General features: G+C 37.6%; 1 protein-coding gene and 1 long non-coding RNA gene across 14 annotated transcripts in view; one reads left to right on the forward strand and one right to left on the reverse strand.

Moving 5' to 3' along the window:
• The window catches only part of RXFP1 (relaxin family peptide receptor 1), a 121,976-nt gene that overhangs the window by 60,094 nt on the left and 34,272 nt on the right, over positions 1-27,610 (reverse strand). For 12 of the 13 annotated variants that reach the window (XM_045464464.1, XM_045464535.1, XM_045464527.1 and 9 more), the window contains exons 2-3: positions 24,122-24,259; positions 2,247-2,345 (exon numbers count right to left, since the gene is read on the reverse strand). In XM_045464464.1, coding sequence (XP_045320420.1) covers positions 2,247-2,345; positions 24,122-24,259 — 237 coding nt within the window. Of the gene's footprint in view, positions 1-2,246; positions 2,347-24,121; positions 24,260-27,610 lie in introns of those variants that run through there. The other variant, XM_045464555.1, reaches the window with a different exon arrangement.
• Positions 7,261-13,640, forward strand: LOC123590919. Its single transcript, XR_006709033.1, has 2 exons — positions 7,261-7,731; positions 13,398-13,640. It is a non-coding gene; the product is annotated as an uncharacterized LOC123590919 (long non-coding RNA).

Genomic DNA, 27,610 nt, shown 5'->3' on the forward strand with positions numbered 1-27,610 from the left:
TGACGGTCTTAAAGATGTGACCTCATAGTTCTAATGTCTGTTAGACTTTCAATGATGTGTTCGTATAGCTCAATAGTACAATAGGAATGGTTGATTAATGAGAACAATGAGGAGCGTTTTCCCTCTACGTTTACTTTGAAACCCTAACCTGTATGGTAGAGGTAACAGACTCTTATGTCCAGGGGACTGGCAAAATAGGTATAGGCATTGTCCAGATGTCCCAGTGGAACAGCTTCTCCTAACTGTTGCCATATTAGGATAAGAACATGTGTAGCCAAGTCAACCAACTTTCTCAAAGAAGCCAGAAATACAATGTCGTACATAGGTACTTATGTACCTATTTTAAAAAATGATAATAGCCAACTTAAAATACTTTAAAACATCACAGAACAAAGAAAACCTTCTATGAGAATTTTCTGCTTGTAGGCTTCCAGTTTTTGACCTTTACTGTAAAGCCTCCAGAGAGTAGAAAAGTGTCTTAATGCAACTAGAGATTTCCATGACAAAGGTGGTAGATGACTTTGACCTACTAAACTTCCCTTTGCTCAGCTATGGGATGACAGGTGTTCTACCTCTCCTCCCAAATAACTCTGCAGACTATTTTATAGGATTACAAGAGATCAAAATCATAACTTAGGTTTTGTGTTTTTTGTAAACAGTCTCCGCCAAGAACTTTTAAACAGTTTTATGGTTGTAAATAACCATTTTGGCTATGGATCTCTGAAAATGGATTCTGTCTCCAAATTACAGCCATGTCTAACGTGAGTGTTGTGGGGAAGGAAGGGTGTGGGTTGGGAAAGAAGATGAAGGTTCTGAGAGTGAGACTAGGAAGGGTTAAAATGGAGGGAGTGAAATTAGCATTACTTCCAGGGTGTTTTTTCTGTTTATATTGACAGAGTTAAAATAATTCATATACGTTGATTACAGGGTTACCTGTAATAGGGAAAAATGAAAAAAAAATAACACCAAAATATCCAACAATCAAAGAATGAGTAAGCAAATTATGACACTTAAAAATATATAGTATATTCAAAAAGAGCTTATAATAGCATGGATACCTGATTATGTCAAAATGTTAAGTGAAAATATGATACAAATGGTTTATACAGGATATTTCAACTATGTTAAAATAAAAAAGATAAGTAATGCACCAGCAAGTTAGTGCTGGTAGCCTCTGAGTCTATAGACTCAGGAAAGGCTATACAATAAAACAAAAAAATAAAACCCATGTTTTGAGATAACATGGCATAATTCATTAGTTTTTTTTGTTTGTTTTTTGTTTTTATTCTATTAGTTAAATTATACCTGTTACCTTTTTCATTCTCAAAAAGTTTTAGCTTTTCAACGATCGAGTAATTTGGTTTCTGTACAAGGAGAAAATGTTAGACTGAGACAGATTGCTTGTAATCTGTGGATTGGCAGGATAGAAGTATGGTCCTTAAATTGGGGACTGTTAGTAGTAGTTTTTTATTATTCTCATCTGAATGCTGAAGACAAAAAAAATATTAAACCTTAAGAAAAAAACTATACTTTACAGCTTGTAATAGAACATAAAGGAAATAATGTAGTAAAGGATTCTCTCCACTCCCACCCCCGACTATTTAACCAAGGTTTTGCAGAGCTAAGATCAAATTGTAACTCCCTGGCACAAATTTACATTTGCATAATTTATCAGAATAAACACAAATTATTTAAAAGGAAAAATTGACAAGATCTTCATGTTCTAAAATATTGCAGAGTCCGTCCTAAGGTCATACCCTCCCACAGCCCCTCCTGTGTGTTGGAAGTTTTCAGTATGCGACTAAACATAGCAGGTTATAGCTCTTGCATTAATAGCTCTTGTATTAATGAGACTTTTTTGTATTTCTAAAGTAGTTTAGACCCCAGAAGCTTTTTCACTTGCAAACATTAAAATCCAAACAGCTTCACTGCCCTTCTGTTTCTACAGTTCCCTTTGTATCAGAGTCTATAGTGATTGTGAAAAAGGGACATATAATAGCAACCCTGACTGACAGACATTAATTTTGTTCATAACAGTATCTGGCATAATGTATTGTTTTTTTTTACTTGGGATCCCTGAGTCACTTTTGAATAGAATTCTCAAATTAAGGCTACATGTCTGATAGAGTTTGCAGTTATAAAACTATAATTAACCTTTTAAAAAATATGTTGGATCCAACTTTTAAAAACATGATATCTTATTATGAACTCATTGAAAAGGAGACTCAATCCCTCTGATTACTTACGGCATTCAGATATTCGTGTCTCAAAGTGATACAAGGAAGTCATTTTGTAGTAACTGGCAAAGTATTTGTCAAACTGTATAGGCCATCCACTGTTGTCTCCTAAAATAAAAATCAGAAAGCAGAAAATTCAAGAAAACAGAAATACTCTGGTGTGTTGGGAAAAATAGGTCCTCTCTTTAAAATAAACAGGTGATTGTCACAAGAGAAACAAGCATCATCTGGGAGCTTGTTGAGAAATGGAAATTTCTGGGCCCCCACCTAGAGGTCCTGATTTCACATGTCTGAGATGGGTCCCTACATCTCCACTATGGGCACTGTAGGTGATTCTTTGGCAAGTAGTGTTTGAACCACATTTTAAGAAACAGTGCTTTCTTAAGTACTGAAACACAGCATACTGTTCCTAGCATATTAATTATGATTCTCTCTTCTATCATTTAAACTGATATTGGAGATGTATTAACATGGATAGATGATCATGACTATTAAAGAAAAAAAGAACCTGACCAGCATGATCACGTTGCTTACTTTTTTCTTTCTCTTTCTTTTTGTCTTTCTTTCGTTCGTTCGTTCGTTCGTTCTTTTAAAGGGCACCATGGTGTCATGGATGGTTTTAACAGGAATTATCTTCTGAGTGCTTACATATTTTCTCATATATATTTTCTGATTTTGATATTAAGCTCTTGTATCATTTAAAAAACCATAAAAATTGGGGCGCCTGGGTGGCTCAGTTGGTAAAGCGTCTGACTTTGGCCCAGGTCATGATCTCATGGTTCATGAGTTCAGAGCCCCGTGTCCTGCTCTGTGCTGACAGCTCAGAGCCTGGAGCCTGCTTCAGATTCTGTGCCTCCCTCTCTCTCTGCCCCTTCCCTGCTCATGTTCTGTCTCTATCTCTCAAAAATAAATAAACAATAAACAAAATTAAAAAACATAAAAATTATAAAAGTCCTTCTTTGGGGAGAAAACCAAAGAAATAATTTTACCATACAAAATTCCTTATGACCTTTTAGTTAATACTAAACATAAGAGACAAGGAAGCCAATCATGTGATAGAATGGACTTTGCATGGGGGTGTAGGAGCAACTTCTCTGGACATCTTTGCAGATGGTACAAGCCTTCCAGAGATTCTTTCCAGAGGTTTTAAAATTTTTTCAGAATGTTGCCAAGACTCTTTAAGGATGCATAAACATATGAGAAGATGACAAAACCTATAAAATTTTCTTGTTTTTTTAAAAAATTTTTAAAGTTTATTTATTTTGAGAGACAGAGCAGAAGAGGGGCAGAGAGAGAGGGAGACAGAGAATCCCAGGCAGGCTCTGCACTGTCAGCATGGAGCCTGATGCAGGGTCCAAACTCACAAACCATGAGATCATGACTTGAGCTGAAGCCAAGAGTCGGAGGCTTAACTGACTGAGCCACCCAGCCACCCCAAAATTTTCCTGTTTTTATAAATTAGTATTAAGTCTAGCATAAATGCTATTTATACTTGTAAAATTAGTCTTGCTTTTAGAAATCCCACTAAAAGTGAAAAATTGAATACAAGTTTATTTAAACATTGTATTTAAAATATTCTTCCTTTAGCATGCCTCTTTAGTTTTAAAACTTGTCTATTACAGAAGATTTCAAAATAGAAGTAGCAAAATAATATAATGAGATCTCAGTTCAGAGGGAGATAAGTGATGGCCCTCAAGTTTACCAACCACACTCTTCAACATGAGACCCCAGATGGGTACCAGTAACTAGGTGGCCAGGAACAACATCCTAGAAACAGAAAATACCATCCACTGAATACCCAGGTATCAGTTCAAGGTGCCTCCCCAGCCTCTGACACCATGAGGATGGTATCTTAGAGAAACAGGAAGAATGGGAGGAAATTGGAAAGACTGGGGTTATACAGCCAAATAGAGACTACAAGCTATTGAGTCTGTGGTAGATTTTGTGCAGCTTGTTCCTCCTTTGTTCTATACTGGGTTTAGAATGCTTTCTTGTTCTTTAGAAGTTGGTAGCTCAAATCTATGTTTTCCATACCTTTAGCAACTAGGGTTCTTGTTACAGATAAGTTCTTCCATTTGAATGCACACATGTGAGATCAGAAGTTTATAGATACCAGTCTTGTGGGTATATAGTGGGAGTTGGGGCAGCTACTGCAACCGGTCTCAGGGTTCAGTTTCACAAGTAAAGAGATTATTAGCAGTACTAGTGACAGTGACAGAATGTCACTAGTACTTCTTGATCTTGGGCTTGCAATTATGGTGATTTGTTCTCCACTCCTGATTCTTGCTTCTATAGCCTTAACAGCGATTCTATAAACACCTTCTTCCTAGCATGAAATCTGCTTTTTCTTAAGCACCCCCCAAACGAGAGTGGTTTCTGTTTCTTCCTTCTAGAAGGGATTGCAGATAATGCTCTCAAGGATGGAAACATTAGATTGATGATTTGAACTGGTTGGTGTTGAAGATAATGGCAATACTGTTACTATTAGAAAATGGGACTCTCAAAGTTTATGTCACACTGTGACAAAGAAGTGACTTCAATGATCGCTTATGGCTTCCTTATGATGTGCCTCTTAGAAGGCTACACACTGGCACAGTAGTTGCTATGGTAAATCATTAGAATGAAAATGAGAAATTTCTAGAGTTGTGGAATAAGATAGCTATGGAGATGTCCTGGGGAGATTAAAGCTAGAAAATGATAAGCCCAGGGTTTAGGTTCAATCTTATCAGTATGAAAAAGTTCAGAGAACTACTGAGCTTCCATGATCACTCTAAGATAATCTTTTATCTCTTGTGATCTCAGGATTGATGTAACCTCAAATCTGATAGACTCTGATCCAGTGGATTACAAAGGTTACAGCATAAGCTGAATTCATGTTTTGCTATCTCTTTTAAGTGAACATTAGGACACTGATTTGGAAGGAGAGAAACCCTGCCAATTATAATGGGACATTTGAGTACGTTGAGTTGAATTTAAATACTTTGAATCCCCATCCCATGGAACCTTTCCTGTCAGCAAAAACATCTCCCTTCCCTGTCCCATAAGGTTGGTTGTAGTCTGTTGGAGACGTGCTAGTTACTTTACTTGAGGTAAATAACTTTTGAGGTCTCTTCAGGCCCCACATTTTGAGTATTCTTTTCTGCTTCTGAGACTATTATAACTAGAGTCAGATCCTAACACACCCAAGAAGCCAAGCACAAGTTGAACTCAGAAAAAGAAGATCTACATACCAAAAGATTTTGCTATTTTAAATAAGCAGAAACTCAAGGGAATTGTTTGGGAACAATATCTAAGTATACTATACTAGGAGGAGGGACTATAACTTTGAGCACAGCTAATTAATACAGGTTTCTGGATTCAGTGTGCTGGCTCAAGCAGTAGTTTGCCAGATTGTTGACGGGAATCAAGACTCATTGTTGCCTTAGACTAAATAAAGTCAAGAGGCAAACACTTATGGGCATTGAGTCACCAAAGGGGTGGATTATGAGGGACATGGCCCATGTATTGTAGAGCTGAAATGGACTTATGGTGGATACTGTAGATTGGCTTGCTCAACCTCTGTTCAACTCCCCCTTCATTGGTGTGTTCCTGGAAAGTAGAGACTGCAAAGCTCACAACATTTCACATCTTTACAGCCAGGATCATGTGCACTCACACATATTTTGGTTGATAGAAGAAAGGTAGAGATCATTTTCCTGCTGCTATGTCTAAAACAGAGACACTGTGTTAAGAGGCACTTATGGCAGCAGCATGACAATTTGAGTATTACCAGCTCTGTGGGTGTGAAGAGGCAGTTGTGTTAGTGGTAGGGACAGCAGGATCAGCAGTGATTGGGGTAGTCACTGTCTCAGTCTTTGGATTGCAGCTATGTTGATGTGTTCTTGGATTCAATGGCATCAATGGGAGCCTTGCTGATGCCCACTCTCCCAGCCTTACTGGGAATTTTGTATCTAAATTCTGTTTAACATACCTAGAATGGGTTCTGGTTTTTCCATTAAACCCTGATAGATACAGAGACCTTTTGAATTATTGGATTAAAATATGGTTTAAGTGTGGTTGGACATTTATAGCATTTGGGGAGCCCAGGTAGAATCTCATGAGTGAGAACAAAGCAGTGCATTTTTTCTGAAACTATGAGCTTCGGTGTAGTTTAATTTTGTGGTCTCACTACAGAAATGATGACATTTTCCAACATTTTTCTGCATCTCCAGTATGGGTTCTAGGGATAGGTTTAACAGCCTTACAAAATGATCTATTCTTCTGGGCTCAGAATTACCTATTTGTTTCCTTGGCTTTCCGGTTTTGGTTTACGGCATTGGCTTTCCCCTTTCCTGGTTTGGCTGTGTTTGTTGATTTTTTGGCAAGGTTTTGCTTTAAAAAACTTGGTTCATATCTTTAGATATAAGAAAGGAGGATTCTGTGAGAGATTTTAATTCTCCCATTTTAACAGAGAAATTGAATATTAGCACTTAGCTCTGAGAGAACTTATGTTTAGCAAATACCTACTACATTGTACTAGGTACTTTATTTTATCCTCATAATTCTATTTGGTCACTATTGTCACTTCGTTTACAGATGGAAAAACTGCTTCTAAGATGTTTAAGTGAATCAGATTATCAAAATTTACTAAAGAGTTAAAATAATAAAATAATTAAAAATTTTTCTTTCCTAGGCCAAATAGATGATTTATCAATACATAGTCTACCTACAGAATTTCAGCTTTTGTGTGACATTGGCTTTAAATATTTAACCAATACTATTTATTGCTTATTTTTCTGTTGTCTATTTCATTTCCATTATTGAGGCTCTTATATCAGAATTGTGTGAATTATACAAAAATTCATTTATTAATTTTTTTTTAACATTTACTTATTTTTGAGAGACACAGTGTGAGAAGGGGTAGGGCAGAAAGAGAGGGAGGGACAGAATCCGAAGCAGTCTCCAGGCTCTGAGCTTACAGCACAGAGCCCAATGCGGGGCTCGAACTTACTAACCATGAGATGGTGACCTGAGCTGGAGTCAGATGCTTAACCAACTGAGCTACCCAGGCATCCCCAAAAATTCATTTAAATAACAATCAGAAGTAGTTATTACCTGGAATTTAAGCTCATCACTATTGCTACTTATGGAATCAATGAAAACATTGTAAATCATTAAAGTATTACTAAAACATTAATTTAAAAAATAAATTTTTTTATAGATTTATGCTATGATTTTTTATACATTTACATGTTATAAATAAGACATGTAAGATAAGTCATTTGGCTCTGGATATGTTGAGGCACTGATTATTTTTATAAACAAGCTTGTTGTGTATCTAGAGAGCAAAGGCAGAAGTGGTTTGCAAAGGTCTGAAGAATTTCTCCTTTCAGGCTGCCAACGCCTTGTTGGCTTTGTAGGAGGAGGAGGAGGACACCCCCTGCCCCACGTTCATGTTCATGTTCATGTTCCTGACACATCCGCCCAGACCTCAGAAAACAGCAATGGAAATGAGGTGAGGTGACAGCATTCCAGAAACACAGGGCTGTTTCTATGGTTAGTGTTTCACTGCTGCTGGGAAATTTATGAGATCAGGGATGGGGTGAGTGCCAGTAGATGTTGATTTTCTTTCACTCTGGTTCTTTAGCAGGCCCTGTATGGAACTGAATTTTTACAACTGAACTATTTCAATTTGCAGCATTTTTTTACCATTAACTGATAGTTCAGTGCTTAAAATCATGGGCTCGGCACCCTGTGCTAATACTTTGTCCCTCACCATTGCTCTCTATTTTAAGAGGTTCACTCTGTGGCCTTGGTTGAAATGATTTAGTCCAACAAATTGACATGTGTAGTTATTTATGCTGCTTCTCTTTTCATTTTCTTAATCCTACTCCTTTTTTCTCCTTTTCTACCTTATTGTACCTCAACACAACATACTCACACACACACACACACACACACACACACACACACAGAGTCAAAAAAAAAAAAAAAAGGAAAGAGATGTGATATTAGTATAGATGTGGGTACTTTTAGAATGCAGAAAGAAGCAAGACAAACCTGCTTATACTTCCCTAGATAGAGCATATCTTTTTTGGGACGATCTCTTTTTAAACAGCAACATCTTCAAACACACAAGCTTTTTAGGAATTAGTTTTTACCTTTCTTTCTGCCTTCCCAAAGCATTTGCTTCTTCCCACTCATTACTTCCCCCCACCAGAAGGCAGGAATATAGAACATAGGAATTATAGCCAAAATTGCAAAGTTGGAAAGTTAGCATTTTTAAGAAAACAGCTTTTGGAATATGTGCTTCTATATTTTATTTATTTATTTATTTATTTATTTATTTATTTATTTATTTTTTATTTTTTATTTTTTTTTTTTCAACGTTTATTTATTTTTGGGACAGAGAGAGACAGAGCATGAATGGGGGAGGTGCAGAGAGAGAGGGAGACACAGAATCGGAAACAGGCTCCAGGCTCCGAGCCATCAGCCCAGAGCCCGACGCGGGGCTCGAACTCACGGACCGCGAGATCGTGACCTGGCTGAAGTCGGACGCTTAACCGACTGCGCCACCCAGGCGCCCCTGTGCTTCTATATTTTAAATCCTTCATTCTTAAGGATGTTTGGGGCAGTAAGAGAATGGTTTTTCATACTTTGGTAATGATCCCACTAAAGTTTGGTTGTCTGGTTTTTTTGTGTGCATCATAAGGTCATATAATGAGCACTTTACTAGAAGACCATTGTGTTAGGGCGTATCATTTCCTTATGTATTGCTGAGTGAATAATAGTGTTGATTAACAATATAAATGTTTATTGAAAAAGAATTTTTTTCTAGCTAAAAAATGATGGAATGATACTATTGTTAAAAAGGAGACAGCAGACTCCAAATAATGTCACTTGTGCTAATCCCCAGATCAGCAGAGCAAGACTTAATACCTAACCTAATTGTAGTCTTAACTCCCCAGGAATGTGACCTTTAACCAGTCAATTTGAAATTTCCTGGTCAGCACTAGGAGATAATCCACTGATAAACCCCCTCTGTTTCTCTTAGTAGGGCAACCTTGCCTAAAACAATGCATTCTTGGTTAATTATTTCCTTTTTTTTTTCCTCCTCTGTCTTTAGAAACTTTTTCTTTTCTGCAGCTCAACAGAACTTCTTTCTACCTGCTATAGTGGATGCTGCTTGATTCATGAATCCTTACATAAAGCCAATTTGATCAGTTTATTCAGTTGAATATTTGTTATTTAACAATGTAAATAAAAATTAATGACACAGATGAAGAAAAATTTGGTGGTGCATGCCACATGAGCTCAGTACATACTTGCTAACTGAGTGAGTGAATGAATAAATGAATGAATGAGGCTCTAACCTCAAAGACACCTCAGAGAAAACCCAGTCTCTCTTATTCTACAATAAAATTTGGGAACTGGAGCACTTATCAAAAACACAGTTTTCCAGGATCTTTTACTGTAGATTCTGATTTGTTTGGTTAGTATGGGGTCTCGGAATCCATAGTTTCCACTGGTGTCCCATGTGAGTCTTAGAACAAGTTTTGGGAGAACTGTGTTATGAAATTCACCCTAGTTAGCTGGAGCCCTTCTCCCACTGCAGTAGAGCACAGCTAATTTAGTCACACAAAAATCTTGTCCATCAGAAGAGGCATACTTCTTTTCTTTAGCAAAGTTGTTGATTGTTAATAATGAGTAGCTCAAACACTCCAATAAGATTGCAAGTGGTCCTTAATTTACATATGTATATATATTTATTTATATAATTACTTATAATTTACTTAAATTGCTTATATCTTTCTTATTATGCTTATTGTAATCTGCTTCATACTCTACTTATTTGTATATGCATTTTATCTCCTTATGGCAGTATAGTAGGAAATAATCTTATAAACCTATGCATTTTTTATATACTTCATTGACTACAAAGCTACTTTAAATATATTTAAAATATGGCTCTTACTAGCTCCTCTAAAGTATATGAAGTATATGAAATACTAAAACATCATTTCACTTGCATCAAGTATTTGTTATAATTTAGTTTTTTTAAAGATTTTATTTTTAAGTAATCTCTACACCCAAATGTAGGGCTTGAATTTACAACACTGAGATTAAGAGTCACGCGCTCCACCGACCAAGCCTCCCAGGTACCCGTTATAATTTTAGTTTTATGGAAAAGTGGATTACACAATGATTTGTATTCTGGACAATGTACCTGCCCCTCCCATGCTCTCAGATTCTTCTGGCACTCGGGCAGAAATATAGGGGTGGGGGTGGTTCGAGGGATGAGGTCTGGATGGGAATGGGAAAGGTCCAAGTTTCTTAAAATGCACTAATTTGTTATGGTGCTATATTGGGCTTTCCTTAAATAGTTTCCCAGGATCCTCCTTGAGGAGAGAGCTCTGTGGTGAAATACATTTGGAAATGCTGCATCCTATATCTTCACTAGGATTAATAATGCATGCTAATATGATGAAAGAGAACACAGGCATTAAAGAAATATCTTTAGGGGCATCTGTGTGGCTCAGTCGGTTAAGTGTCTGACTTTTGATTTCAGCTCAGGTCATGATCTCATAGTTTATGAGTTCGAGCCCCTGTGGGGCTCTGTCCTGACTGCACCGAGCCTGCTTGGGATTTTCTCTTTCCCTCTATCTCTGCCTCTCCCCTGCTTGCTCTATTTCTTTCTCAAAATAAGTAAGATAAACGTTAAAAAATTTTTTTAAAAAGAGGTATTTTTAATTTTGTTTAATTCTTGCTATAAGATGCCATACATTTTGGAAAGTGTTTGTTTTCTCATTTGCACAAGAAAGAGTCTGTCTAGATCACTTGGTTTTCAAAGTGTAGATCCAGGACTAGCAGCATTAGCATCACTTGGGGACTTCAAACAAAAGCAAATTCTTGAGTCTTACTCCAGAGACATTGAATCAGAAACTGTAGATGGGGGGAGGAGAGAGGAGCAATCTAGGTTTTTACAAGCCTGATCTGATGCCTTTGAAAACCACTGCTCTACACTAATTAACCACTTTCTAGGTGTTCTAAACAGGGTAATAATATTGTCTGTGCATTGGGAAGTGAATCATTTCAAAACGTTAACAAGTATGTTCATCTGCCATGTTTGTTAAAAATGCAGATTTCTGGGCTCCAAAACTACCTAGGAGATCAGCATTTCTGGGGGTGGAGCTCAGAACTGCAGCACCTCTCGCCAGCCCTCAGGGGAGGCTGCTGCCTCTAGTTCTCAGAGCAGGATTCCCAAAAGTTCCCATCAATTTTCAGCAGCCACTCCTGGGCACCCCTGATGTTTGGGTTTGGAATAATCCAAGGTTAAGGGACTTGTGTCTCTGACAGAGAGGAGGCCAAAACAAAGGAAGATGTAATAATGCTGTGTCAAATGGTCTCCTTTTTTTTTTTTTTTTAATTATTAAAATGAAGGCATAAATCTTATGGGTTACAAAGTATGCATGTTTATTGACTAATGAATGAACAGATAATTTATAAAGTTTGGGTTTATGTAAAGTGGAGCATTCCTGATTCTGAGACATTTACTCACCTCAGCACCCATTCTTGGGAGTATCTTTTTCTCAGAAAGGAATGATCCCCAGAGTAAAGGTGCCCTGGGCCATTAGAATAAACCTTTGGATGCTGACTGGTTAGGCAGAACAATTCATCCAACTAACTGTGTGGGATCTCCTTGAATTTGAATGACAATAGTAGTTTGCTGGACAGAAAGTATTAGCCTCTTTGTAGGCTCCTAATGCCTTTGGAGGCAGCTCTGAAGAAATTAAAGGGTGTGACATTATCCTGGGCATATTTAAAGAAAATTAAGGCCACTGAAGAAACTACCTTTTGTGGCCTATCAAGTAGGAAGTGTTCTGGGATGAAAGTCTTTGTGAAGTTAACCCAAACATTGTTTAAGCATTGTTTGATAAACAAGCTTGAGGTTAAAATGAGGTTTGTCCAGCAAAGGGAAACAAGAGAGAGAAGCAAACCAAGAAACAGACTCTTAAATGTAGAGAGCAAACTGATGGTTACCAGAGGGGAGGTAAGTGGGGGATGGGTTAAATAGGTGATGGGGATTAAGGAACACTCTTGTGATGAGCACCAGGTATTGTATGTAAGTGCTGAATCACTAAATTCTACACCTGAAACTAATATTACACTGTATGATAACTAACTGGAATTTAAATAAAAACTTAAAAAATAAAATAAAATGAGGTTTGAGTGTAGAGAAAAGTGAAAGTTTCAGTTCCTTAGGTATTTCCAGTGCTATTTTGAGAATAAGAAATAGAAAACCACATATTTTTGAACAGACAATGCATGGTTGTGTATTAATACATATTTATGACCCATGTCACTTTTCCTCTTGTGTTTTTAACCTTGAAAAAGGCAGACCACTAACTTTAATGGAATATTCTAAAATGCGAAGAGCTAAGTTCTACATCAAACTGCCTGCCTTTCCCATCATTCTGACCGTTGTATAAAAAACTGTATTTAGGAAATGAAAGAATATTTGGTATTCCAGAGTTTTAAATGCAGGCCCACTTAAAAATTTAAAAATTATATTTAAAAATACATATCATCACCATCACACTCATAAATAAATACTGTTTATCTAATTCTTATAGATTAGTAAGTGCAGAAAAATATTTTGGGATATTAACAAAGTTTTTCTTCCCTTGAAGTTTTCTCATTCTCTGTCCTTTTTCCTAGAGCAGGCAGCTAAAGTTTTCCGCTTTTGTTGTTTTGGAGAAAGGATGACACAGAAGCTTGCAGATAACAAAAGGAATCAAATTCTTAGTATTTGATTTTCAAAGGCCTATACTTGAGCACTGAAATTTGGAAAAACAGAACAGAAGAACGAGGTTTGCTATTCCCAGTCTGCACAAGACAGTTGGACCAGAGAGGGAGAGTAGAAGAGTCTTCTTGTCCTCCCATTTCCCTAGACAGCAGAATCTGGGGGAAACCAGAAACTCTTTACTTCATTACATCTGCAAAGACATTATTTCCAAATAAGGTCACATTCTGAGGTTTGAGGTGGACATACCTTTTTAGCAGATACTAACCTACTACACTATCCAAAATGTATTAGAAGAGATTTCTATTTCCCCTGTGGATTATAGAAAAACTAACATGGAAACGGAATAACAAAAGTCTTCATCTTTTTTCCTGTAGACATCCTTTTCCTCTGCTAAAGTGAGGAGTGTTCAGAGAAAGAGTCTACAGAGGGACGGCATCAGAACTCAGGTCTTCATGATAGAGTAACTCAACTTGGCTCCAACGGGGGATGAAGTTGGGTTGGTGTAACTTCGAAGGGGAGCCCTCTCTGTACAACCATCCATTTATAACACAGAGGAAATGCTAACAAATTCTAATCTGGAAATGCGGAGTTCCTTTTAAATAAAAATCTAGAGGTAGCGAATAAATGCCATAGTATCTGCAAATTTGACACTACTTTAATATTTCATGTTTACTACTGAGTTACACTCAGTTTAAAATGGACATAAGTGATTTCTGAATGAGGGTCCTAACATTTTTGTAATCTGATTCCTTTGGTATTTACCCAGATATATTCATCCAGGTATCTCAGAGTTTTAGGTGAAAAAGCAAAAGGTCCCTTTTCTTTTGGTTTGCCATTGTGATACCAAGTACTACTCTAAGGACTCTTTGAGACTCTTTTGGGTCTCTAGTCTGTTTGATTGCATAGATAGTTCTGAGTAGAGATGAAAAGTGGGTTAGGATACACAGCAAACATGTATGGAAATTGTATGGGAATTGTATCAAATTTTTCAGGGGAAAAATTATACATTTCATATTGAAGTTTATCAGTAAGGATCAAAGTTATTATAAAAATGGTGTAACCAATTTTGATATATGTATGTCTATAAATTCTGTATTGCCCAAATATTTTAGAAAGAAAGGGATTCTTATGAATTCAATGGAAAACTTCAAATCTATTGCTTTTGCTTGCCTTGTGTCACTGAAAAATGTTCAGTGAGGGGCGCCTGGGTGGCGCAGTCGGTTAAGCATCCGACTTCAGCCAGGTCACGATCTCGCGGTCCGTGAGTTCGAGCCCCGCGTCGGGCTCTGGGCTGATGGCTCAGAGCCTGGAGCCTGTTTCTGATTCTGTGTCTCCCTCTCTCTCTGACCCTCCCCCGTTCATGTTCTGTCTCTCTCTGTCCCAAAAATAAATAAACGTTGAAAAAAAAAATTAAAAAAAAAAAATGTTCAGTGAGTAGATGTGTTATACTTTTTATACTGAGATATTTTATTTTTGTAAACTATTCCATTATAGAGAAATTATTTTTGTAAAGAAAAGTGGGAACTCAATAAGCAAATAGGAGTGCTTGTTTAAAATGCCTGTGATAATACAAAAGTCACATTTTTCTCCCTAAATATATTTAGTTCATATTATAGTTCAATATATGGGGAGTCAGTTTAATTTATTTAATGGTGTTTCATTTTGGGGGTGACTCTGCTAAATTTTATGGCTACTATTTTGATTTGACTTACTTTTCCACTTTAATAATTATTACTGGTGTCAATGGTAATAGCTTGGAGGTATTTTTTAGGGTGTATTTTAAAAGTTCTAATTAAGGAAAAGTCTCCTTTCCATTACAGAAAGATTTTTTATTTGGCAATACATTATTAACTTATAAATGAGCACTCTAAAAGTGATTTTTACCTGTGGATTTTTCTTTTATTCATATGTTAAGATACTATATTTTATGTGATTGTAAATATACTTAATGCTACTTATTCAAATATGCATGAAGTTTACATATTCTGAAAAGAACCAACTTTCTGACCTAATTTATTTAAAAAAAATTTTTTTTTTTTAACGTTTATTTATTTTTGAGACAGAGAGAGAGCATGAAGTGGGGAGGGGCAGAGAGAGAAGGAGACACAGAATCGGAAGCAGGCTCCAGGCTCTGAGCCATCAGCCCAGAGCCTGACGCGGGGCTTGAACTCACGGACCGCGAGATTGTGACCCGGCTGAAGTCGGATGCTTAACCGACTGTGCCACCCAGGCGCCCCATTTCTGACCTACTTTAATTAGCATTAAACAGAATGTAAACATGAATGTCTTAAAAAATGAACAGCCAGGGGAGCACAAATTATGTAGATATTCTAAAATTAAAAAAAAAAAAAAGAAAGAAAACAATTCACATCCAGTGAAGGAAATTCAGTAATCAGAAGCAAGAGGAAATAACTGCATTTCATAATTTTTGTCGTCTGGCCCCTAAAGGTGATGATAAAATTCTGTTTTCCTTCCTGGGATGTTCCAACCTGTACATGCATGGACGCAGCAACATGTCAACTTACCATTGCTGAGGTTTTGACCAGAGTTGATAATGGAGTTAGCAAGTTAGTAAGTCTGCATACCATATTGAGAGTTTGACTCTAGTTTATTTCTACTCTTGCTACTATCTCACCTGCATTCCTTGTTTTCCACTCACTTGGGTCTAGGTCAGTGTTCTCGAAATGTAGTGTGCGGGGTGACTTGAAGAGCTTTCAGAAACATTGCTGAGCTACCGGCAGAGTTTCTGATTCAGTCGGGTTGGGATGGGGACTGAGAACCTACTTTCCTAGTAGCTTCGTGGCTAATGCTGATGGCTTTGGTCCAGAACTACAGTGGAAGATCTGCTGGCCTGGATAAATTTCAGGAGAGTACTTTTTTTTCTGACATAAGAAGTCCAGGAGTAGTTTAAGATAGTATTTGTTACATAGACATGTTTTCATAAGAATAGATTATGATTTTGCCCATATTTCTAAAACTGGACTTGGGTTTTTTATTTTTTTGATGTTGACAATGGTGAATGAAGGAGGTTTAAAACAGCATTAAGCAGGGGCACCTGGGTGGCTCAGTCAGTTGAATGTCTGACTTCGGCTCAGGTCATGATCTCACAGCTCGTGGGTTCGAGCCCCGCCTCGGGCTCTGTGCTGACAGCTCAGAGCCTGGAGCCTGCTTTGGATTCTGTGACTCCGTCTCTCTCTCTCTCTGCCCCTCCCCCTCTGGCTCTCTCTCTCAAAAATAAATGAACATTAAAAAAATTTTTAAATAGCATTAAACAGAATATTTTTTTGTCTAATAAACAGAATCATTTTTGTCTAATAAATATTTTAATATTAATTGCTATTCAAGTCGCCTGCATTTTTAATAATTAGTATTTTTGATTAAACAAAATGCTGTTTACTTTCATATGCCATGTACACCTATAGCTTGAACTTGACTTATTTCATCTGTGACCTATTTTATTTTTATGAATGCTGGTGGTGCACACCACTCCCTGCTCACATCAGGGGTCCCTAAGATAACCATTTTGCAAAACCTTTGGAACAGATTGCTTATACTACTTTGACTCAACTTGCTTCACTCTTCCCTACATACATACAAACCAGGATTTCCCTGGTTTGAAGTCCAATCAAATATAAACTATTCCTGGGATAGAGTGAAAAAGTTGTGAACTCCAGAGTAACTCTGAGTATAGTGGTCAATAATCTGATCCACACAGATTTATTGAGTACCTGTTTTATGTGTGTGTGTATGCATTTCTATACATGCAATTAATTTAATTCTCACAACAAATTTATTATTCCAATTTCACAAATAAGGAAAGTGAGACTGAGCCAAAAGAAATGACTTGTCCAAGTATCAACAGATAGAAAAAGACACTTCCAGGATTTGAGCCTGAACTTTCTGATGTCAGGTTGAGGAACCTTCCAACAATTCTGTTTCTATTTAAAAAGAAATCAAAGAGGGTAAGGAAAAGTCATTATTCTTGACTGTAAAATACAAGCCACTATTCTGAGATACACAGTCCAAGGGTAGAGAAGGGGGGTGGGGGCAGGAATCTATTTAGTGCTACATAGAAATTAAAAGCAACTGCTTGGGTTTTTTCTTTGGAGGTAATGATATTAAAATATTAACAATGCAGTTTGTAAACTTAATGGGATGAACAGAATAATAACTAAAGTCTAATTTACGAATACTGTGAAGGACTTGGTTTGAAAGAGAAAAGAATAGAGGAAAAGACAAGCATGAAGTAGAAAGGGAATTGAGAGACAGTGAAAAAAGGAATGAGGACAGTTAGGGAGGCAGAATGGAAGTGGGGAGACACATGGAAATGAGACAGAAAAAGAGACAATGGCCCTCAGATACACAGAGAGCGGGGGTGGGGGGGGTGGGGGCAGGGATTGGGAGGGAGATAAAGGCAAAGAGGTGGAAGAAAGAGGAAACCATGATGGATCTCTAACCTGATTTTTGTTCCGATGGTATTGTTTTCACAAGAGTTAAGCCCCTGCTTGTCATCAGAATTCAGACTCTAAGAGTAAAGATGTAGGCCTTAATATTTTCTCTAATGTATATTTTCTTTGTTAAAATTCAACAGGATAGTTAAGCAGGATAATTAACATAATTAAGGTCCAAATATACAAATAAAATATAGTTTATTTGGTCCTGCCCAAATAAACTATAGTTACATTTTCAGGAAATAGGGGAAAGCTTACCCACCTCCTGACTATCTCATAATCAATAGCACACACACACACACACACACACAGCTATTTATTAAACATAAAACTACAAAAACAAGAATATGGAAAAATAGTGTTCCTTCAAATATGAGCTGCTGTTTCAATAAGTAAATAGACAAACCATGGTTGTTCCTAGAAATATTTAAATTGCTTAACAGACAGGACTTCCTAAAGTTACACAGGTGGGGACTCTGAGTCACCTAGAGTTAATATCAACATTTGTGGGAAAAGCAATCTCTGAGTCACCGAGAGTTAATATCAACGTTTGTGGGAAAAGCAATGATAATACCAACTGGGGTAGAATTTGCAAAAGTGGTTGCAGTGGCTGCCCTCCCTCTGCCCAACCCCCTTGCAGTGTGACTTTGCAGCTCCTCTCAGCAAGAGAAGTCAATTTCATCCCTTGAAACTGGACTGGTCTTGTGACTCCCTTCAACAAGGATGTGGGGCAAGTGTGTCATTTTTTGAGCATAGGCTTCAAGAGTCCTTTTACACCTCCAGTTACCCCTGGGTGCCATGTCTCTACCATTAGCAGAAAGCTTAGCCTACTGGAGGGCCAGAGCTGAGTCACTCTGGTTATCTCAGCCAAGGTCCCAGACATGACGACAAAGCTGATCCACAGATAATGGAGGGTACATGAAAAAGTCCCAACTAGGTTGAGAACTGTGGAGCTGGTCTCAGCTGAGCCCAGCCCAAGTTGTTGACCCACAGAATTGCAAGCTAAAGAAATTATTACTTCTTATGTCATTAAGTTTGTAAGGTAGCTACAACTGGCTGATACACAAGTTAATTAATTAATTAATTAATTAATTAATTAATACACATTTACTGAATGCCAATTTTGTGTCAGTGCTGGGCTAAGCATCCTAGATACAGTATCTCACTGAATCTTTTTTTTTTTTTTTTTTTTTTTTAATTTTTTTTTTTTTCAACGTTTATTTATTTTTGGGACAGAGAGAGACAGAGCATGAACGGGGGAGGGGCAGAGAGAGAGGGAGACACAGAATCGGAAACAGGCTCCAGGCTCTGAGCCATCAGCCCAGAGCCCGACGCGGGGCTCGAACTCACGGACCGCGAGATCGTGACCTGGCTGAAGTCGGACGCTTAACCGACTGCGCCACCCAGGCGCCCCAACACTGAATCTTTTTAAGACATGTGGACACAGATATTTTTATTATTCCCACGTCACAGAAAAGACAACAGCCATTGTTACCCTCTTCAGAGCCAGATTTTAAATCCAGGTCACCCAAGCCTGATCTCTGCATTCTAATGCATATCGCCTCCATCTGAATTTGCTGGTTGGTGAATCCTGAAAAACTTGAGTAATTAAGGATTACTACTTTGAAGATCGTTACTTTTGTTACTTGGTTTCTTTAAATGCAGCACTTTAAAAGAGCTCCCAAGCTATTTTTCACTGAGAAACTACTTTTGGTGGCAAATTTCCTGTCCTACCAAGTTTTTTCCTGCTTTCTGTCAACATATCAGCTGGTAGGAAACTCTCAAGCCACTCTCTCTATATGAACTGCTAGCAGCTTAAGGGGGAAGTGGCTGGCGGTGGGCAGAACACTTTTATCTTGGTTTTTAAAAAGTTTATATGGTAATCAGGTGTTTTAAGAAGATAGAACATATATATACATATATGTATACGTACATATACATATATGTATACATATACACACACGTATTCATATGTATACATATATATAAATACATAAAAGATTTTGGCTCAGGTCCTGATCTCATGGGTTGTGGGTTTGAGCCCTGTGTCTGGCTCTGTGCTGACAGCTCAGAGCCTGGAGCCTGTTTCAAATTCTGTGTCTCCCCCTCTCTCTGTTCCTCCCCGACTCGTGCTCTGCCTCTAAAATAGATAAACATTAAAAAATTATAAAAAAAGAAGACAACACATATGTATAGCCATCCAAATCAAAGATAATCATAGCTTAAGCTCACCAGTTTAGATAGTGTGTTTACTCTTGAGTTAACTGCTACCACCTAGAGAAGTGTTAATTCCTTCAGTGTAGGGTCTTTAAAAAAGTCTGTAATACTCTAGGGAGTGAAAACAGCAAGTCTCTTCAGTGTATTACTTATTTATGCAGCATTTCTGATCGTTATGTATGTCTTTATCCTCCAAAAATAGTACCTTATTTCCCCATGAGTAAGAAATCTCATTATTTTACATTATTAACCAAAGCTCATTTTCCCAGTAGGTCAGATCCAGCCAGTTGAAGTTCTTTTATAAATTTGTGTTGTTACGGCTTCAGAAATTTGAACAGGATATTTGGAGGTATGGTAGTGGAGGAGTAGTGAGACCATAGGCTTGCCTTGTCCCTTTTTAGAGTAGAGGTGAAAAAAACCGCCACATCTTGGAGCTGCAGAGAGTTGATTTGGGGGAGAGAAGAGCTGCAGGTACTCCAATGGGGAGGGAGCCCTGATCACAGGGAGAGGAGCGAGAGAAGGAGAGAGAGAGTGACAGTGTGTGCAGGGAATTACACAAGAAAAAGTCTCCCTTAAAGCCATTGACTGTGACAGGGAGAGGCGCGGAATACCACAAGATTTTATAAATAGTGGAGTGCAGAGTTTGAAGTTTCAGAAGTCTGCACCATCGCCAGGGACATGTCTAGTAGGCTTAGTGGTGCTCCAGTGGGGGAGGAGGGTGGAGACCTGGGAGTGGGCAGTGTGGGCTGAAGATCTCCTGGGTCACATGGGGAGAAGCAGTTCTCCTGCCTTCAGTACATTTGGGAGAGATGACCCGGCCTCTCCAATGAGGGCTTCCTGAAGAGTGGTGGCTGCAAACTCCCTGCTCCAGGGACAAGAGAGCGGGTGACGCCATTTTCAGCCTGCCCAATAGCACTGACCCACTTCAGTGTGCAAAATAGCACCACCAACCAGAGACTGGAGCCCCTTTTACCAAGCCTTGCTACCCTGTGCCCTGCAGGTGCATTTCCACTAGGGCAAGCCGGCCTAGGGTAAGTACAGCAGGTCCCACCCCCAGAAGATCAGCACAAACCCCTTGCGTGCACCAAGTCTACTGATCATAGGCTGCTACGAAGCCTCACCTCTAGGGGAAATAGGATCTAGCTTCTTTTGTTCAGCCCCCCTTGGGATAACAGAAAAAGCAATTTTAATCTTTATTGTTATTTTAAAATTATTTTATTATTATTATTATTATTATTATTATTATTATTATTATTTTGGATCTAGCTTCTTTTAACAAGCAGAACAAAACACACCTAGGATCTAGCTTTCTCTTTCTTTCTTTCTTTCCTTCCTTCCTTCCTTCCTTTCCTTCTTTCTTTCTTTCTTCCACCTTGACAACATGAAAAGATGGAGGAATTTACCCCAAAAGAAAGAAAAGAAAGAAGCCAGGGCCAGGGATTTAATCAATACAGATATAAGTAAGATGTCTGAACTAAAATTTAAAACAATAATTATAAAGATGATGGCTGGGCTTGAGAAAAGCATAGGAGACACTAGAGAATCCCTTACCATAGAGATAATGGAACTAAAAACTAGTCAGGCTAAAATTAAAAATAATATAACTGATATGCAAATCTGAATGCATGTTATGACAAGGATGGATGAAACAGAGGGGGAAAATCAGTGATATAGAAGATAAAATTACGGAAAATAACAAAGCTGAAAAGAAGAGGGAAAGAAAAACATTGGATCACAAATGTAGACTTAGGGAACTCAGCAACTCCTTATAGCATAATAACATTTGTATCCTAGGGGTCCCAGAAGAAGAGAGGTAAAAATGGGCAGAAGGTATTTGAGCAAATGATAGCTGGAAACTTCCCTAATCTGGGGAAGGAAACAGATATTGAATTCCAAAAATCACAGAAAAACTCCCATTATTCAACAAAACTGACCATCACAAAAATATAAATGAACTATTGAGACTTCATCAAGATAAAAAACCTTTAGGGTGCCTGGGTGGTTAAGTCAGTTAAGCATCTGACCTTACTTAGGTCATGATTTCACAGTTCATGACTTCAAACCCCACATTGGGCCCTGTTCTGACAGCTCAGAGCCTGGAGCCTGCTTGGGATTCTCTGTCCCCTCTGTCTTTGCCCCTTCCCCACTTGCAATCTCTCTCTCTCTCACAAAATAGATAAATGTTAAAAAAGAAAAAGAAAGCTTGAAATAAAGATAAAAAGGTTTTGCACAGCAAAGGGAACAATCAACATTCCCTACAGAATGGGAGAAGATATTTGCTAATGACATAAAGGGTTAATATCCAAAAATATGTTAAGAACTTATGAAAGTCAACACCCAAAAAATAAATAATCCAGTTAAGAAATGGGTAGACTACATGAATAGACATTTTTCCAAAGAAGACATCCAGGTGGCTAACAGACACATGAAAAGATGCTCAGTATTACTCATCATCAGGGAAATACAAATCAAAACTACAAAGAGAGATCACCTCACACCCATCAGAATGGCTAAAAGTAACAACACAGGAAACAACAGATGTTGGCAAGGATGTAGAGAAAGGGGAACCCTCTAGCACTGCTGATGGGAATGTACATTGGTGCAGCCACTCTGATAAACAGTATAGAGGTTACTCAAAAGTTAAAAATAGAACTACCCTATAACCCAGCAATTGCACTACGGGGTATTTTACCCAAAGATACAAAATACAGATTTTGACGGGGGACATGCACACGTTGGCAGCATTCTCAGCAATAGCCAAATTATGGAGAGAGCCCAATGTCCATCAACTAATGATGACAAAGACAATGTGATATATATATGCAATGGAATATTACTCAGCTATCTAAAAGAATGAAATCTTGCCAATTGCAATGATGTGGATGGAACTAGGGAGTATTATGCTAAGCACAATAACTTGGAGAAAAACTTGGAGAAATAACTCAGAGAAAAACAAATACCATATGATTTCACTCATATGTGGAATTTAAGAAACAAGAGATGAACAAAGGGGAAAGGAAGGTAAAATAAAAAGATAAAAACAGAGTGTGAGGCAAAAATATAGGAGACTCAATTATAGAGAGCATGGTAGGTTGCTGGAGGGGAGGGGCTGGATGGGCTAATGGGTAACAGGTATTAAGGAGGGCACTCATTTTGTTGAGCACTGGGTGTTACATGTAACTGATGAATCACTAAAGTCTACTCCTGAACCAAAACTACACTAAATATTAATGACCTAGAATTTAAATAAATATTTGGATAAAAAAAGGAATGAAATCTTGCCATTTGGAACAACATGGATGGAGCTAGAGACTATCATGCTAAGTGAAATAAGTCAGTCACAGAAAGACAAATAGCATATGATTTCACTCATATGTGGAATTTAGGAAATAAAACAGATGAACATATGGGAAGGGAGGAAAAAGAGAGAAACAAACTATAAGAGACTCTATGATAGAGAATAAACTGAGGGTTGATGGAGGGAAGGTGGATGGGGAGATGGGCTAAATTGGCAACAGGTATTAAGGAGGGCACTTGTGTTGAGCAGTGGGTGTTATATGTAAGTGATGAATCACTAAATTCTATTTTTGAAACAATATTACACTGTATTTTAACTAACTAGAATTTTAAAAATTTGAAAACAATGAATATACTAAACAAAATTTGAGCAAAATTCTAACCAAAAGCCAAGTTTTCCTGGTATTCTCCTTGGTCAGAAGCTCTACTTGTTGACTTTATTAGGTTATAAATTTGATTGTTGGTAAATAATGGTTGACTTTATTGGTTATAAATTTGGTTATATGTTGACTTTATTAGGTTATAAATTTGATTGTTGGTAATAGGTTAGCTGGACTTATTGTTTGTTCTTTATTAGGCGGTCTCATTTGTCCATCAGAATTGTAGTTAGCAACAGATAATAAGAAAGAGCAATAGCTGTTCACACTTAGCTAGTACCTGCTGTATGCTTGCATTTCTCTAATCTCTTACATTTAATCTTCCCAAGTTATCTTAGCATAGGGACAATTTCCAAGCCCTTTTCTAATATCAGGAAAGAGAGTCAAAAGAGAGGTTTAGAAACATTCTCAAGACTACATAATTGGTCATTGTTGTACCCAGATTCAAACCAGACAGTCTTGTCTCCAGCCCCCAAATTCCCAATTCCTACACCATTTTGCTTGTAAGATGTTAACTGGATGGGTTCGTGGGATACAAAACTTACTATGTGCACAATCACCACTTTCCTCAAATACTGGTGGTGATAATATAAAGAATGGATGTTTGAAGCTAATAAAAAACAGTGTACGATTTCCTTAAGTGACATATTTTTTTCAATTTAGTTTTCTCTTTTCTCTTGTTATGAGCAGTCTCAGAGACTTTACCTGCAGTGATTTTGCCCTGATTCCTGCTGTGACTACAAGTGCTTCACTCACCGCAGTTGTCCTCATCCGCTTGGTTGCCACAGTCGTCCACACCATTGCAATGAAGAAGCTGAGGCAAGCACTTGGTGATATTCCCACAGGGGAAATAGCCGAGGGAGCACTTGACATCCTGCCCACTCCCGTAAAGGACTGTGATGAAGAAGGAGGAGAAAAGGTTAATACAAAGGCTTGGCAAACAATGGTTTCTCCCCAGTATCCTAAAACCTGTAATCTCATTCTGGCTTGTACCGCCCACTGTGTGGCTGCCTCACCTTGCTTACTAGCCTCATGCCAACTGTTTTCCAAGAACCTTCACGCCAATGGGATGTTCTCTTCTATGTCCCCAGAAGATGCCAGGATTCTCCTTTCTTTGCCTTTTCTCATGCTGTTTCCCACGTGGAATGTCCTCCACCCCCATCCTTTTTCTATGCAATGTCTGCCCATACTTTATAGTTTATCTCAATTCCCTTCTTCTCCCTTTCAAAAATATTTTAACCAATCATTTTAAAAATCGGGAATTTATTGAATTCTTACTCAGAATCAAGACTCTTCTGGTATTAAAGGAAGAAGACATAGAGAACATCAGGAAAGTACATGCACATGCTCACTCACAGACTGGATAGTGCCTGTGTGTGAGGCTCTGTGCAAGATTTTGTGTAAACCACACTGAATGAAACAAAGTTCCTGCCCAAACTTTCAGATGGGCTTCTTTCACTTAGTAATACACATTTAAGGGTCCTCTATGTCTTTTTATGGCTTAATAACTAATTTATTTTAGCACTGAATAATATTCCATTGTTTGAATGTACCATAGTTTATTTATCTTTACTTACTGAAGGACATTTCAGTTTCACCCAAGTTTTGGCAATTATGAATAAAGCTGCTATAAGCATCCATCCACATGCAGGTGTTTGTGTGGATATAAGTTAACTATGCCATTTTAAAACCTTAGATTTATATAAATTTTAAAGATTATTGGAGACTCCAAATGTAGTTCTGTTACTTACTATCCTTACCAAGTTTGTACATGTTTGGAACTTACTAGAATATCATCAATTAAAAGAAATAAAAACAGAATAGCTTGAATTGTCAATAACATTTATTATATAAAAATGTGTTTGTGATCTGTCACCAAGACGTGAAAAGAATAAAAAAGACTATTTTCTTTGTAAGATGCAGCAGGGCATTTTAATAACAGGGCAAGTGACATTTTTATACAGAAGAAATCTAGCAATGTCAGGTTTTGACTGTACTTAGTTGTTTCAGAGCACATCATTTGATGAAGGAAATAGTTAAATCTATGTAATAATGAGCTGTGTTGTAAGTGGTGTTCTCACTTGTGAAATTATTTTTAATTATTTTTAATTTTTAAATTATTTTAGTTTAATTTTTTAACGTTTATTTATTATTGAGAGGCAGAGACAGACAGAGCATGAGAGGGGCAGAGAGAGGGGGAGACACAAAATCTGAAGCAGGCTCCAGGATCCAGCTGTCAGCACAGAGCCTGATGTGAGGCTTGAACTCATGAACTGAGAGATCATGACCTGAGCTGAAGTTGGACGCTTAACTGACTGAGCCACCCAGGTGCCTCTCACTTGCGAAATTATTTTAAAATTATTTATCAATATTTTTTCAACAAATTGATTAAAATGAAATCAAAGGATTTGTATGCTGCAGGATGGCCCTGGCAGGACATCACGTATTTCAGAGACTTCAAGTGTACATAAAATAAGGTAATCTGTGTTGATACTGACTTCTGATGTCTTTATTAATTTTTTTAAATTAATTTTTTAAGAACAAAATTTAAAAATCAAGGGTTGGGGCGCCTGGGTGGCGCAGTCGGTTAAGCGTCCGACTTCAGCCAGGTCACGATCTCGCGGTCCGTGAGTTCGAGCCCCGCGTCAGGCTCTGGGCTGATGGCTCGGAGCCTGGAGCCTGTTTCCGATTCTGTGTCTCCCTCTCTCTGCCCCTCCCCTATTCATGCTCTGTCTCTCTCTGTCCCAAAAATAAATAAACGTTGGAAAAAACAAAATAAAATAAAAATCAAGGGTTTCAGGGATACCTGACTGGCTCAGTTAGTAGAGCATGTGACTCTTGGTATTGGGTTTGTGAGTTTGAGCCCACCATTAGGTATACAGCTTACTTAAAAAAAAAAATCAAGGATTTCAGAAAAATTCTGTGATGAGTTGTCAGTCTTCAGCTGAGAGTTACTATTTGAAGATGTTTTAACTAGACGAGACATACCTGCCTGTGTTTTCATGCTGCTGTTTTGAAAATTCTCTTCTGAGTAACTTACTTTTAGGGATATTATGTTTTTACGTCCTATCTTTTAAGTTTATATTTAGAAGCAGATACAGCCCTTCAATGATTGTGTCATGGAATGAGTTCTACATTTTGATAACATTATGATTCAAAAGATACATTTAAGGTCTTAAATAGTGATATTTTAAAAATAACTTTGATATTATCTCAGATTTAAAGTTGCAAATAGAGTATAAATAATGATTTTTCCTCCTGAATCATTTGAGAGTAAGTTCCTGACTAGATGCTCCATCACCCCTAAAAACTTCGGCTGTGTTTTTTTCTCTAAATAAGGATGTTCTCCTCCTATATAATCATGCTAGAACCATAAAAATCAGGAAAATTAACATTAATACCTTATTACCATTTAAACTGCAGAATCCATTCACTTTTCACTTACTGTTCAAAAAATGTCCTTCATAGTAAAAGGATCTAGTTTATAATCCTTACATTTAATTGTCCCATTTCTTTAGTTTCCTTTGATCTGGAATAGTTTCTTAGTTTTTCTTTATCTTTCATGACCTCAACACTTTTGAAGATTGTAAGTTAAATATTTTGTAGAATGTCCCTAAATTTTGGTTGTATGATATTTCATCAAAATTAGATTTAGATTATGCAACTTTGGTAAGAAATTCACAGAAGTGACGCTTATTTCAACCTGTCAGGTTATGCAAGGTTTGATTTGTCCCATTACTGATGATGATCACTTTTGGTCGCTTGGTTAGGGTGATATCTGCAAAACTTTTCCACTGTGAAGTTAGTCTTTGTGATTAATAAGCATTTTTGTAGGGGCACCTGAGTGGCTCAGTTGGTTAAGCCTCCAATTCTTAATTTTGGTTCAGGTCATGATCTCATGATTCATGAGTTTGAGCCCTGCATCGGGCTCTGTGCTGGCAAAGCGGAATCTGCTTGGTATTCTGTCTCCCTCTCTCTCTGTCCCTCCCCTGCTTGCTTTCTATATCTCTATAAAAATAAATTAAAAAAAAATTAAAAATAAGTATTTCGTGGAAGGGTGTCCAATTCCTAGCTAACACCATATGGTTCAGTCTAGTTTTCTCCCTTTACATATCTCTAGCTCCCCTTTCTGACAATGAGAAAGTGCTTTCTATTATCCTTAATATAGTTATTATCTTGACAAATCCTCTTCCTGCGTAGTTACCTTCCTCACCTCTCTTTAGTTCTGACTCCCAATAATGGACA

This window comes from Leopardus geoffroyi, chromosome B1, assembly GCF_018350155.1.
Source record: "Leopardus geoffroyi isolate Oge1 chromosome B1, O.geoffroyi_Oge1_pat1.0, whole genome shotgun sequence".
NCBI classification, from domain to species: domain Eukaryota; kingdom Metazoa; phylum Chordata; class Mammalia; order Carnivora; family Felidae; genus Leopardus; species Leopardus geoffroyi.